Below are 13,204 nucleotides of genomic sequence, written 5' to 3' on the forward strand. Positions count from 1 at the left end.
GGCATAACTTGACCCTGAACTTTGTTCACACCCAGCATCAAAGTTGATCACACTGTGTTGAGTAGTTGATTATATACCCACTCCCAAACCCTTCTGAATCATTTACGTCCATAATCAGTGCTAGTTCCCAATACAGAATCGGGCCCTAATAAATGTTTATGCTCCTAACTATTGTATCATATGAGAAGCAATATGACATAATGGTTAGGAGCATAAGCTCAAATCTAGGCTTCACCTCTCACCAGAAGTAGGCTCTTACCCAATTGTGATAACGATGTTTTGTAAAAATGGTGTTTTGTACCTAATTCACAGTTTATATAGTGTTTGTATTTTGTATATGCATTCACATACAAAATCATTCCAAAGAATGGGTAACATTAATAATAGTATTATTTCATATGATAATACAAATAACACTAATATCATAGCAAATATTTTATTTCATTTTATTATTGCAGTTTATTTTGCCATTCCTTTTTTTATTACCTACTGTTATCATTACTGGCAGAAATGTTGGAGTGATTTACTGATGAACAATATGGAATGACACACTCAAGCTCTGTGTTAGAGAGTGCTCTGACCATAACCCCACAAGAACCTGTTCTTACTTTGGCCTGAGTTGGAGGTAGAAGATGTTGAATAGAATTAACACAAATTCTTTCAGTTCTTCTGAGCTTTATTCAGAAACAAAGCCCTGTTTCCACTAATGGAAGCTTTAAGAAGTCTCTCAACATGTACAACCTCTTCGTGCCAATGCTTGAAATGAATCTTAGGGCACCAATTACTCTTTTCAGTCCAAGGATCCAAGGAGCATGATTATAAACTTCAGTCAAGCAGTGGTTATTGGACTTTAGCCGCCATCAGACTAACGTGGAGGAAGGACCTGCTTAGCAGATTGCTGGGCTCTATCCCCATATTTAATACATCTGGAATAGGACCCAAATTTATGTCTGGTTTTAGGGTGTTTCTTTTGTAGTTCAAACCAGCTTTGAACTCATAATCCTCCTGCTTCAGCCTTCCCAAATTTTGATTTCTAATAACTTCCTACTTTGTGCTGACAGTGGTAATGCAGGGCCACCCTGAGCCACCCCTGAGTTCATAGCTGTGGTTGAGGAGTGTATAGCAGGACTCCAGAAGGAAAATAAATTTGAGTGATATTTTTACTGAAGTGAATTACCTGCTAACTCTGCTAAAAACTGAGGCTTCCTATTTTTAACCCCAGTGTTTTAAACCATGCAATTGCTACTTCCTTACTTTCTAAACTTATCAATAGACAAATTGGCCTCATGAAGGATTTTTTAGGTTTTTACAAGCCTGATAAAAATCTCTAGACACTCTTCCCAGAAAAACCAATATACACATACACAGAAGTATGGCTTACCATGTTAGGAGTTTCTTGAACACCTCCACCACCAGCCCACCCACGGGCTTGAAGACTACTTGAGGCGCTCATGGGATGAGACAGACGTTCCCTTCTTACAGTTAACCCTTCAGTTAGCTTATTTATAAGGGAAGAATAGTGAAAGCAGTTCTTGACTCCAATGTGGTTTAAAAAAAAACAACTGGTAAAATGTATAGACACTTGCACTTAGCAGTATCTTTCACAAAGATGTTTGCTGCTATTAAAGTTGTTACTATATTGTGGTCAGAGAAGGGGATGCAGCTGGCTTGGGGGGTGGGGGGACACTTGTGAGGAGGGAAGAGGTTTAGATGCAGGAATGTAGTCCTGGACTGGGTAGGGCCCAAGAACCCAATGCAGCAGAGACAGTGGCCCGGATGCTGCCCAGAGGGCTGCAAAGACCACTGAAGAATTGGTGTGGATCTGGGGGGAGCTCCAGTCCCACTCTCACTCCGCCCCACTCCCCTTGGTTTCTTCTCCTTGCAGTACCTTGGACTCAGTATGGCCTCCGGGGCTCTCTCCAGAGCCTCAGCTAACAAAGCCCACCTGGGTTCCAGGGGATGCGAGTGTGGTGTTTACTTTCTCCACTGCCCCAGCCTCCCAAGTTAAGAACCCTTATTTTATGGCTAAAGCAGTTCAAAGCAACTGCCTAAGGGCTATTTTCTCCACAATAGTTAACTCCAAGATACAATTCAAACCCTCCTACCTTAATGTTTAACCCTCAAAATGAAAGTGGAGAGGCTGACCATCTCACCAATATTCACCACTTTGAGAGCATGGAAGAAAAGACTCTAAACAAGTAACAAATTATATCCCCACCCAAAGACTAAGATTGAAACTTCCTCTCCCACACCGTTCACTTCCCTGCAGGCTTCCTAGTGTTTTAATGGAGTTGGGAGCTTGTATAGTGGAGCAGTTGGGATGGCCTTGGGAGTGTTGATAGGGTTGATAGTGTTGACAGGGTCTGTCTCTGTACCTGTGATCCTACCTACTCAGGAGGCTGAGAGCAGAGGATTGTGGTTCAAGGCCAGCCCAGAGAGGAAACTCTGTGACTCTTATCTCTAATTCATCACCAAAAGGATGTAGGTATAACTGTGGCTCAAGTGGTAGAGCACCAGACTTAAAAAAGTCAAGGAGCATTGCCCACGCCTTGAGCTCAAGCCTCAGTATTGGGGGTGGGGGGCAGGTGGTGCGCACGCACACACATACACACACAAATAGACTGTGGAGGGCAAGAAGGCAAAACCTGGTAAGTATAATGTATACTCAAACTACATCCAGAGAGAAAGGTTGGAGAAACTGTAATCAACAGATGAAGGGATCGTAATTCAAGGTCAGGCCAGCCAAAACAACATCTGAATCAATAAGCTGTGCCTGGTGATATATGCCAGTGATTTCAGTTATGTTGGAGACACAAGTATGAAGCACTAGCATGCCTGAAAAATAATCAGAAGCAAAAAAAGGGCTAGAGGCAGGGTTCAAGTGGTAGAGGCCTTTTCTAGCAAGTGCAAGCCCTTTTCTAGCAAGGCCCTGAGTTCAAATCCCAATACTGCTAGCAACAACCACATCAATAATAAAATAACTTTCAGACATCTTCCCAAGAGAAAGGCAGCTGGTCTGGGAAGCTAAGATAGTTCCAAAGTGGAAAGTATGTATCTGTACTTGTAAAGCTGCCAGGTGATTCTGTTGCCCAGCTTGATTTTGGAACTATTATGGGATATTACTCTTATGTGGATAAATGTACAGAAAATAGTGTTGATACTTCCTCATGCCAGTGTTACCTGTGCTCACTTAGAGAGCTTAGGTGTGGGTCTCCCTCATTGGCTATCTCAGCTCACCCTCCATTCATTCCCATCTCTGATTCTCAGGAGATATATTAGGAGATGGGAGAGGCTGGTAGATAACAAGGTCCTGTGAACTTCCCCACAATATGCATACAGTTCTTTCTCATGAGAGTTCGACTAGATCACAGGACACCATGACAGCATCATGAACTTAAGCCTGGTGCGTAGTAAGCAGGCATTCTACCACCAGCCCTTCTTTTTTTTTTTTGGTTGTGAGGCTTGAACTCCGGGCCTTTGTGCCGTCTGTCCCTGAGCTTTTCAGCTCAAGGTCAGTGGTCTACCATTTGAGCCACAGCGCCACTTCCAGTTTTTTTGGTGGTTTACTGGAGATAAGAGTCTCACAGACTTTCCTGCCTGAGCTGGTTTTGAACTGTGATCCTCAGATCTCAGCCTCCTGAGTAGCTAGGATTACAGGTGTGAGCCACCGGTGCTGGGCTGCATTGGTTATTTTTGAGACAGGCATACAACCTCAACCAAGATCCACTCATTTTATGTTTTATGTTGTAACTGAGATGACAGGCACATTCCACTCTGCCCAGCCATTAGCTGATAAGGATTCTCATATGTATGACAAAGCTGGCCTGGAACTGTGATCCTCCCCATCTCAGCTACTGGGGCTTGTAACAAAAGCACCTTTTTACAGAATGTTTTTTGCCTATATAATAAGGGTATCCATATTCTGCCAGTCTTGTAGAAGATTCATAGCATTTTTATCTTTCAGAACAAATAATACAGTGCACAGGTAAGGTGAGAGAGAGAGAAAGAGATAGATAGAAAATAGATAGATAGATATAACACACGTGCATCTGTGCACACGCGTGCACACACACACACACACACACACACACACACACACATACTGAACTCTATGGAGTTCCATGACTCATCCAAGGTCAGACAACTTGAGTGGGTGCCCAGTGTTTACCCTCCTCTGGAGCTCTGGTTCTGCTTCTGTGCCATACTGGAGAAGGGTAACATAAAGGCATTTTTCTCTCCTTGTAAAAGAGGAGAAAATGGGGGAGGGAGAATTATTTAAACACACCTCTCTCATACTGCAATCACTGCATTGTTTTTCCTGTAGAAACACCCTGTTGGTTTTTAAATCCCTTTAAACCTCCTCGACACCTGTATGGCCCAAGTCCAAGAATTATTCCCAAATCCCCTGCTTTTTAGACATAGCCCCACAGGAGTTTCTGTGATGGTAGCTGGCTCCTGGTTTAGTTGAGAATTTCAGAGCCTCCAGAAGTTTGCTTCTTCTGTAGGTGCTAGAAGCCTACAGTGTTCCAACCTGAATTTCTTTTTGCTTTTATCTTAAGCAAAGAGTATACCACCCTCCCACCCGCTATGGTTCTATTCGATAAAATAGTGTCATGGCACAACCCGTATTGTTATGTGGCATGCTGATGACGAAAGCATTAACCAAAAGGGAGGTCAGAGGAAGCATGAAGTGGGGATCAGAGTGAGCAGCTCATAATACATGATATGACTTCTCTTCAGGGCAACAACTTAGGCTCTAGACATAATGAGAACTTCCCAGCAAATTCATTATAACAAAGCATAATGTGAGCTCACTGGGCACAAAAATAGGCTGAAGGAAAGTGACTCCCACATAAGACCTAATTAAATACTTTGATGTCAGAAAGCAGCATGGGGAGGGGTGGAAAATCCAATGTGGAAGGCTCTGTTCAAAAGAAAAGAAGAAACACCCACCCCCCCTCTCTCTCTTCTCCTCCTCCTCCTCCTCCTCTCCTCCCTTCTCTCTCTCCTTTTCTTCTTTTGCCATGAAGAAGGAAGAATAAGATTCAAGAACAATGGGTTGTAAATTCTTCAGCCAATTAGTGCAGTGACTTACTACTGTTTGTAATGCGCAGAATGTCACAGGCTGTTTTGCAGCCGCTCCAAGTTGGTTTGTTAATAACAGGAAGCTAGCACTTCTCAGTACAGTGGATCAGCTACACGTGAAAATAAATGCAAAAAACCTGGAGGGGAATAGAGCAGACCGAGAGTAGCCTTGATTTAATTTAACATTTGGGGGTCCACACACAAATGAGCATTTTAGTAGGCTTCATGGTGGAAGTTGCTGTCATTTGTAAAATATTCTGGCCAATTAGCTAATAGTGTGCTTGGATTTCTCCTGTTTTGATACAGTAATACTAAGTACATTGTGAAGCCCAATTATACAAATCATCCCCATATGCCATACCAGTCTTTCTTTATGAACTGTGTTTATAAATCCTGTGTGAGGAAATGTGTACTTCAGCAATTTAGACCATGTGTAAAAACATAGCCAATGGGATTGTCAAGAAAACAAGTTCCAGCCTAGGAACTCCTAATGTGTTCCGTTGGAATAACAGGAGGGTGCCGGGGAGTGCGTCGCTCTGCTTACATATATATTGCTTTAGACTGTTTAACCAATTAGGGGCTTCCACTTCCTCTTCTGTTATTTTCTTCTTCTTCTCTTTCAGGATCCGATTTTGGAGTTTCTGAGAAGATTTGGGATTGGCTTCTTGTCAGGGACCATCGCCTCCATCATTAACATCCCTTTTGATGTTGCCAAAAGTAGGATTCAAGGGCCCCAGCCAGTTCCTGGAGTGATCAAGTACAGAACCTGTTTTAAAACAATGGCAACCGTCTATAAGGAAGAAGGGTAACACATTCTTTCTTTAATACACAGGCAAGGCTCAAGCATTGTTAGAACTACCTTGTGCTTCTATTTTGATGAGAACCAGTAAGCCTTCCTGAGATGGGTGTGTGTCTAAGGAAGCCTGAGGAATACATGACATATTTTGCACGGCCACACAAGAATGAGACACTGGCAAAGTGTTCCTACACCATCAGGAACGTGCCATGAGGCACGACCATACACTATGCAGCATGTTTGCCTTGGCGTGCTGACATTGACTTTTTACATGCCAGTGTGAGTAAGATGCTACATGGATTATATATCCTGTTAGTACCTGAGTGGGAAAATAATTTTCTTCTGACTGTAATCCTAATCAAAACGTCACCTAATTTTGTATTCTCTTGGGAGAATTAAATATGAGCATTCTGAAAATTAAGTTTTTTTAATTTTTAAAGTATGTGCCTTTTTCTTCTGGTTTTTTTTTTTTTTTGGTCCAGTCGTGGGGCCTGAACTCTGGGCCTGGGCGCTGTCCCTCAGCTCTTCAGCTCAAGGCTAGCACTCTACCACTTGAGCCACAGCGCCACTTCCGGCTTTTTTCTTTTTGCTTATGTGGTGCTGAGGAGTCGAACCCAGGGCCTCAGGCATGCAAGGTAAGCGCTCTACCACTGAGCCACCTTCCCAGCCCTTTCTTCTGTTTTTTTAAGGCTTAGATCCTGCCTTACATTCCCCCCCACCACACACACACACAACCAATATCTTATTCTCAAGTAAACAAGTGATACTTTATTATTTTGATCTAGCTGCATCATATTTCCTAATGTGAAGCCTGAGTTTGTGGTCTTTTAAATTCAATTACAAAAGTCATTTTGCCCATATACACAGCTGTCTTGAAAGCAAAATCTGCCTTGAAAGCAAAAACCATCTCCCTGATGAAAGTCATGTTTCTGATTGGATAAGACCAGTGTAGCCTGGATAATAAAAATTGATTAACTCTTTCCCCTCATCCAATTTGCTGTAGTGAATACTAAGCCAGATATTGTCAGGTTGGAGGTGAGTGTCACTTCACATAGTTTCTTTTTAAATGCTGAGCCAGCCTTTCAATAAAGCTGAGGTCTAGCTCCATCTTATTTTCAGACTAAGAATGCTCCTTTTTTTCCCCTTTTGGTTATAGGTTTTTAGCTTTATACAAAGGCCTACTTCCCAAGATTATGAGGCTTGGACCAGGTAATTGTGCTTTTATTATTTATACTCTTCCTTCTTGATTATTCTAAAACTCTTGTTTTGCTATTAGTGTCTAACAGCAACACAGTAAAAGTTTACTACCCTGTGAGTAGCAGAAACCTTGAGAATGTAAAGTTGTACGATTATTGAAGATACTCAAGGCATCTGTTAGAAATGTTCTACTTTTGTTTGTAAGTGCTGTTTATGACCTTGCTGGAGGCTGATAGAAGTCAAAAACCCAGCTGAAATTAATAGGCGAGGATTCACAGCCATAGGCATCTGCATGAGCTCCAAGGCTCCGTGGCTTCTGGATGAAGAGGAAAATTTTCACTGAAGAACCAGCTTGATAAAACTGACAATGGTAACCCACGCCTATAATCTCAGCTACTCAGGAGTCTGAGATCTGAGGATTGCCAAAGCCAGCCCAATCATACCTCTCAAATAACCACATAAAAAACAGGAGGTGAAGCTGAGTTTCAAAGTGGTAGAGCACTAGCTAGCCTTAGGCAAGAAAACTCGGGGACAGCACCCAGGCTCTGAGTTCAAGCCCCATGATGGACAAAAGGAAGAAAAGAAAGGAAAGAAAACTTTTCCTTGTGCTCCCAGTCAGTCAGACTTCTGACTTCATTTCAAACAGAGAAAAGGAACTTGCCTCCACAAAGAGCGAATCATTTCTCTTCACAGTCACTGCTAGAAAGGGATGATGACATTGGCCACTTACCTGTCTTGGCCTATGTCAGCTGGATGGTAGAAGACCATGAGGGACAGAGGCCAACCAACAACAAAACAAAACAAAACCAAAAAAAAAAAAAAACCTCTATGTAAATAGATAAGAAAATAAGGGCTATAGACTCAACCGCTTGGGCAAATAGGCCTGGATTAAAAGCAGCCTTGTGAGTAACTATGAAGGTATGCTCTCGACCACATGTATATTTTTTTAGCCAGGTCACACTCTCTATTTAGACATCCTGCTAGCCTTTGGAACCTTCTCTCCTCTCCACCCCTCCCTTTAAATACTCACATCCTCCTGCATTCATCTGTTCATTTACCTTTCAATCTTAATGCAGTAATAAAGAACAACAATCTCTAGATTGAAGCTGGGGGAAAGTTCACACATTTATGTATTTAGCAAACACGCCCACCATTCCCAAACCATGTAGCCCAACCATTGTAAATATGTAAGTGAGGACTTTGCTTCATCTTGAGATTCAGACCTATCTTTGATTAGTCAATGCCCCTTTTATAAAATAAAAAAAAGAACATCAAGAAATTTGCCCCATTTCTGCAAGAACTCTATGTAATATTTTTCCTGCACCACCCAGTAAAACCCTACTAAAAGACCTAATGTTTTAGAAAAATCACAGTAGGTCTACGCTGGATGATTACCAGAGAGAGAGTGGAGCTATAATGGTAATTCACTGGAACCTTAATCCAACCCTACTAAATAATCTGACCTCACGTTTTGTTAGAGGTTTGCAAATGTTTGGTTGGGTTTTTTAAATGCTTTTGCATGAGGTGTTCCACGTTTCTTTGGTATTGAACTCAATGAAGAGTTGTTGGAAAGTTCCCAGCCAGCCTCACAAAATTATGAAAAACTGACTGGCTCATTCAAGGACCTGGCCAATTTATTTCAAATGTTAGATAGCTGAAAGATAAGACATTTGACTTAAAGCTATTTAGGAATTAAAGGGGGGGGGGAATGGCAGAGGGATGATGGGAGAGGAGAGAGAGAAGAAAAAGAAGAAAAAAGAAAGGGTTGGGAAGAAGGAGAGGAGAGGAGAAAAGGAAATAAAGAAAAGAGGAAGCTTCATTCTGGAGTATACCATCTTACGTATGTAACAACTTTAATCAGATACTCCCTATGAAAGAGTCTGTAGTTCTTAAACTCAGTAGGCTGAAAACTAACCCAAAACTGAATATTTTGGCTTTATATTGTGAGCAGTTCATAAAAGTAATCGCACATATATCAAGAACCCTCTCTAGTGCATCTTTTGGGAGGAGGAAGGGATGATCATGAGGCTTGATCTCAGGCCCTGAGTGCTATTCCTGAGCTCTTTTGCTCAAGGCTAGCACTCTACCACTTTCAGCTACAGCTTCACTTCCATTTTTCTGGTTCAGAATCTCATGGACTTTCTTGCCCAGGCTGGCTTTGAACCTTGATCCTTAAATCTCTGCTTCCTTAGTTACTAGGATTCCAAGCATGAACCACCCGCTGGTGGTGCTTTGAAGTGCATCTTTTTTTTTTTTTTTTTTTGTCTGCCAGAGTTCCAGTTGAGAGGAGCTAATAGAGTTCTTCATGAGTTAAAAATGAAAATTATACACAGATAGTTATCTTTTGTATGTGGTTACACAAACATGTGCAGCTTGTGGATTACAAAAGAAAAAAGCATATGGCAATGTGCACAAAACAAGTAAGATCCAAATCAAGTTCCATTTCTTTCTATCAGAAGCCAATCTGCTACTAGCCCAGCCAAGTCTTCCATAAGTCATGCATGGGATATTTGTCCATGTTTTGCAATATTTTTCTCATAGATAAACATGAAAGGATAAGTATAGATTATTCTAAGTTAGAAGACATGTGCTATTTGCTGTATCATATAGAACACAAAATAATCCATATGCAAGGGTTTCTCCCAGTATCCAGGGATTCAACAGCCATTGTGCTAATTTTCCTGAACCATATTCCTGTTGATTTATCACATAACAAATGTCTTTTCAGCCCATCTCATACAGTTCTTTCCTTCCAAACTTCATAAGAGTTTGGTGGTCTTGTGCCACCCAACTCCATTACCAAATTTTTATACTCAAAGATAGATAGATAGAGATAGATAGATAGATAGATAGATAGATAGATAGATAGATAGATAGATAGATAGATATAGATATAGATATAGATATAGATATAGATAGACAGACAGAGAGACTGACAGATAATCTGAGACAGATAAATGAAATACTTTGCAACCTTTTGCCAGGTTTTGCAATACCAGATTTAAAAAGCACACAGAAAGCATTTTTTTCCATTACAATCCAGTTTGAAAGTTTCTATAAAGACGGGATGGAGGGGGCAAGGAACAGTTTCACCCATTAGGGCCCTCTTAAAGAGTTCTCCCTTAAATGCAACTAAGGCCAGACAAGTCACAAAGTGAACAAGACAAACCCTTTGCCTACATAAGAATCTGAAGATTTCTGTCACAGGAAAGCCACATGCCCTTACATGACTAAATCTGTCTATATTTATTTACTTTTAAAAATTAAAAGTGCTTGGAAAAGAATCTGATGAGAAATGCTGAAAGTTACAGAAACGCATGAGGACTCATGAGGAAAAAATGTATTTGGAGACTCAAGATGGTCTTGATTTTATCCTGAAATGTTTCCACAATATTTTTATATCTGTATATCAGCACTCCAAACCTAGTTTTTCCAAATTCCCCTGCCCAATAGGCTGTGTGGAACTCTATGGAACAGTATTATTTCAGAGAGTTTGTGATGTAAACCTGCTCTTTTCCCTTCTAGGTGGTGCAGTGATGCTGCTGGTGTACGAATACACCTTCTCGTGGCTGCAGAAAAATTGGTGATGGCGTAGAAAGTGTTTTCCCCTTGAGAAATGGGGACTTGCTCCGAGGTCCCATGAAGAGCAGAGACTACCAGTCAGCTAAGCTAGGCATACAACTATGAAGGGGAAAACAGCTAGGTCAGAATGAAAGCCTGTTCTGACACGCTAGATGGTCGTTTGGGCCATCATACACATAAAACTGTGAACAGAAAATTAATATGGAGCAATAAGGAATGAAAGTTGAATATTCTAAATAGGGTAGAAATCAGATTTATTTCACAAAAGATAGAGAGGCTTAGTCATATATGTTCTTATACTGATTCACAGTGAAAATTCATTGAAATGATATTTTTTCTCTAAAAGGTCTAGAAATGCTGAAATTCTTTAAAATATTCTGTGGTTAGTTCCTTTAAGAATTCTTCCAAGAAAGACTGGGTACAAATAAAAAGAGATAAATCAAAATTTCAACAGTTTTTATAATTAATTTTTCCATAAATAATATTTAAAGAGCTAAAGGAAAATGTTTTAAAATCCACTAAAACCACCTTTTAAGAACAGTTGATTTTATGAGCGCTGTGTTAACATGTAAGTCTCTTGGTTTTCTTGAGCGATAATATATATCTCAGCTATATTTTCCTAAATCTACTTCATATTTCACGTGGTTCCTAAAGCAGATATTTTTAAATCATGCTATTTGAAGTCATTTGTTACAAATAAAATACAATATATTAAACTACTTTCCTTTACATAGCTCACTTTGAAGACAAGTTTTGTTACTGCAGTATTTGCATACTAAGCCATAAATTGGAAGCAGCCTTCGGGCTCATTCATGCTGTCTATTTGTATCCCAAACCCTATGTACAGAGCACTTTCCTGGGACATTCTTAAGAAGAATGTGCAAGGTAGAAATGCATTTCAAGTGACAACTTCAGGTGGGAAGTCTTTTGTCTACAGTATTAAAACACATAGGATTAAAAAAAATGTTTCAAAATAGAAGCATGTGCTTAGCATTTCCAAGGACTCCTAGGATAACATGAACTCTAAAAAGTAGCTATTTGGTCCTGATATAACCAAAGTCAATTTTTTTTTAATATTTGCATCCTGAAATGATGCTGCTTCAGTAGCTGAAGTCAACAAAAGTATCTGCATGTTCTAGGTGACACCCCTGCTCTTAACTAGCACTGTGGGGTATTTCTACTAAGAGACAATTACACAAAAGCATCTTGAAAATAAAAAGTAAAGATAACATGGTAATTATTCATTTTTATTAATTTAGAGCATTTAAAGTATAAAAATAAAAGGCTTTTTGACATACTGTATATACAGACACAGCCTTCCATTGTACATCCTTTCCAACATGATTTTTTTAATTTATATGTCAGCCCAATATTCAGTAAGTGGGTCAATAAAAACAGAGAACCAAGACAAGTTTTGCACAACTAAATTCTGTCCTCACAGGTAACATTCTAGCATCCTGAGAGAAAGAACACTGTGTGTATGTGTGTGTGTGTGTGTGTGTGCCCAGAAACCATGAACTTGAACCTTTAACCTCTCTGTATGAATGAGATGCAGAAGATTTCTGAAGACTCATTTGCCAGTTGAAAAAGAACACTTGAGCTCTAAGAGCTAGAGGAAATACATTAACATTAACCAATGACAATAATGTTTAAAACTCAAACCATCCCATTCCATTTTCCTTCTCATAGGTTTAAAAGTGGCTTCAAATCGTAATTTGCTTTGAATAACCAATTAGATTTAGGTTTTCTGTTGTCTGTCTAAAATCACTCCGTGTAGATTTACTGTTGCTAAGGAGAGACCTATGAAGGGAAATAAAAAGAGAAAAGAAAACTTGATATCATTAATATTAGATTTTTTAAATACAAGAACCAGACAGAATTATAAATAAAGATCTCTTAATTTAGATAGCAAAAAATAACATTATTTGTTGTCTTTCCATATCAACAACTGGTATTTTTTTTAAATACCCCTAACAGCCACCTAAAAACATTTGGTAAAGAATAATTCTGTACCTTAAGTCAGTTTTTCTGGATGGTAGGAGAGTCCCTGTATGCTGTGGTTTTAAAGTCTCCACCAAAATATTGGGTCTTTGTTCCATTTGGTTTATAGTCTATTTTCTCACCAGACTGGGAACTCCAGATGTCAATGGGAGTTTTGCAAGATCAAAGGAAGACTATGGCCCTGAGAGTTCATCTGCTCCTTCTGCTTATTCTTCTCCTGAAGTTATAATCCTCTGTTTGTAGCACTGGATTTCACTTTCTTTAGAAATAAATGCAGTTCAAAGCTCTCTAGAAGATACCTGCTGCTTGAAAAAAGCAGGTCCTCAAACATAATGTGTCAGAAATTTGCTTACTGTTTACATCTTAGTGATTTAAAAAAATTAGCTGATTTAGCTATGTGAGTTTTAAATGAAGGTATGAAACCTATATGGAGGAACTAGATTGCTATGTAGGCTGTGCACAGCACAGATACAAAGAAATCAAATCGCCCAATGTATGCATCTTCAACCCATGCCTAGGGAGGTGCCTAATTTAGTTATTGCA

General features: G+C 39.8%; 1 protein-coding gene across 1 annotated transcript in view; it reads left to right on the forward strand.

Annotated features, from left to right (window-relative positions):
• Positions 1–11,832, forward strand: part of Slc25a21 (solute carrier family 25 (mitochondrial oxoadipate carrier), member 21) — a 517,201-nt gene extending 505,369 nt beyond the window's left edge. The window contains exons 8-10 of the mRNA XM_013012257.1: positions 5,709–5,890; positions 7,038–7,090; positions 10,604–11,832. Of these exons, the coding sequence (XP_012867711.1) occupies positions 5,709–5,890; positions 7,038–7,090; positions 10,604–10,665 (297 nt within the window). The 3' untranslated portion in view covers positions 10,666–11,832. The remainder of the gene's footprint in view (positions 1–5,708; positions 5,891–7,037; positions 7,091–10,603) is intronic.
• Positions 11,833–13,204: the final 1,372 nt, after the last annotated feature.

The sequence above is a fragment of the Dipodomys ordii genome, unplaced genomic scaffold, assembly GCF_000151885.1.
Source record: "Dipodomys ordii isolate 6190 unplaced genomic scaffold, Dord_2.0 Scaffold16, whole genome shotgun sequence".
In the NCBI taxonomy this organism is placed as follows: Eukaryota; Metazoa; Chordata; class Mammalia; order Rodentia; family Heteromyidae; genus Dipodomys; species Dipodomys ordii.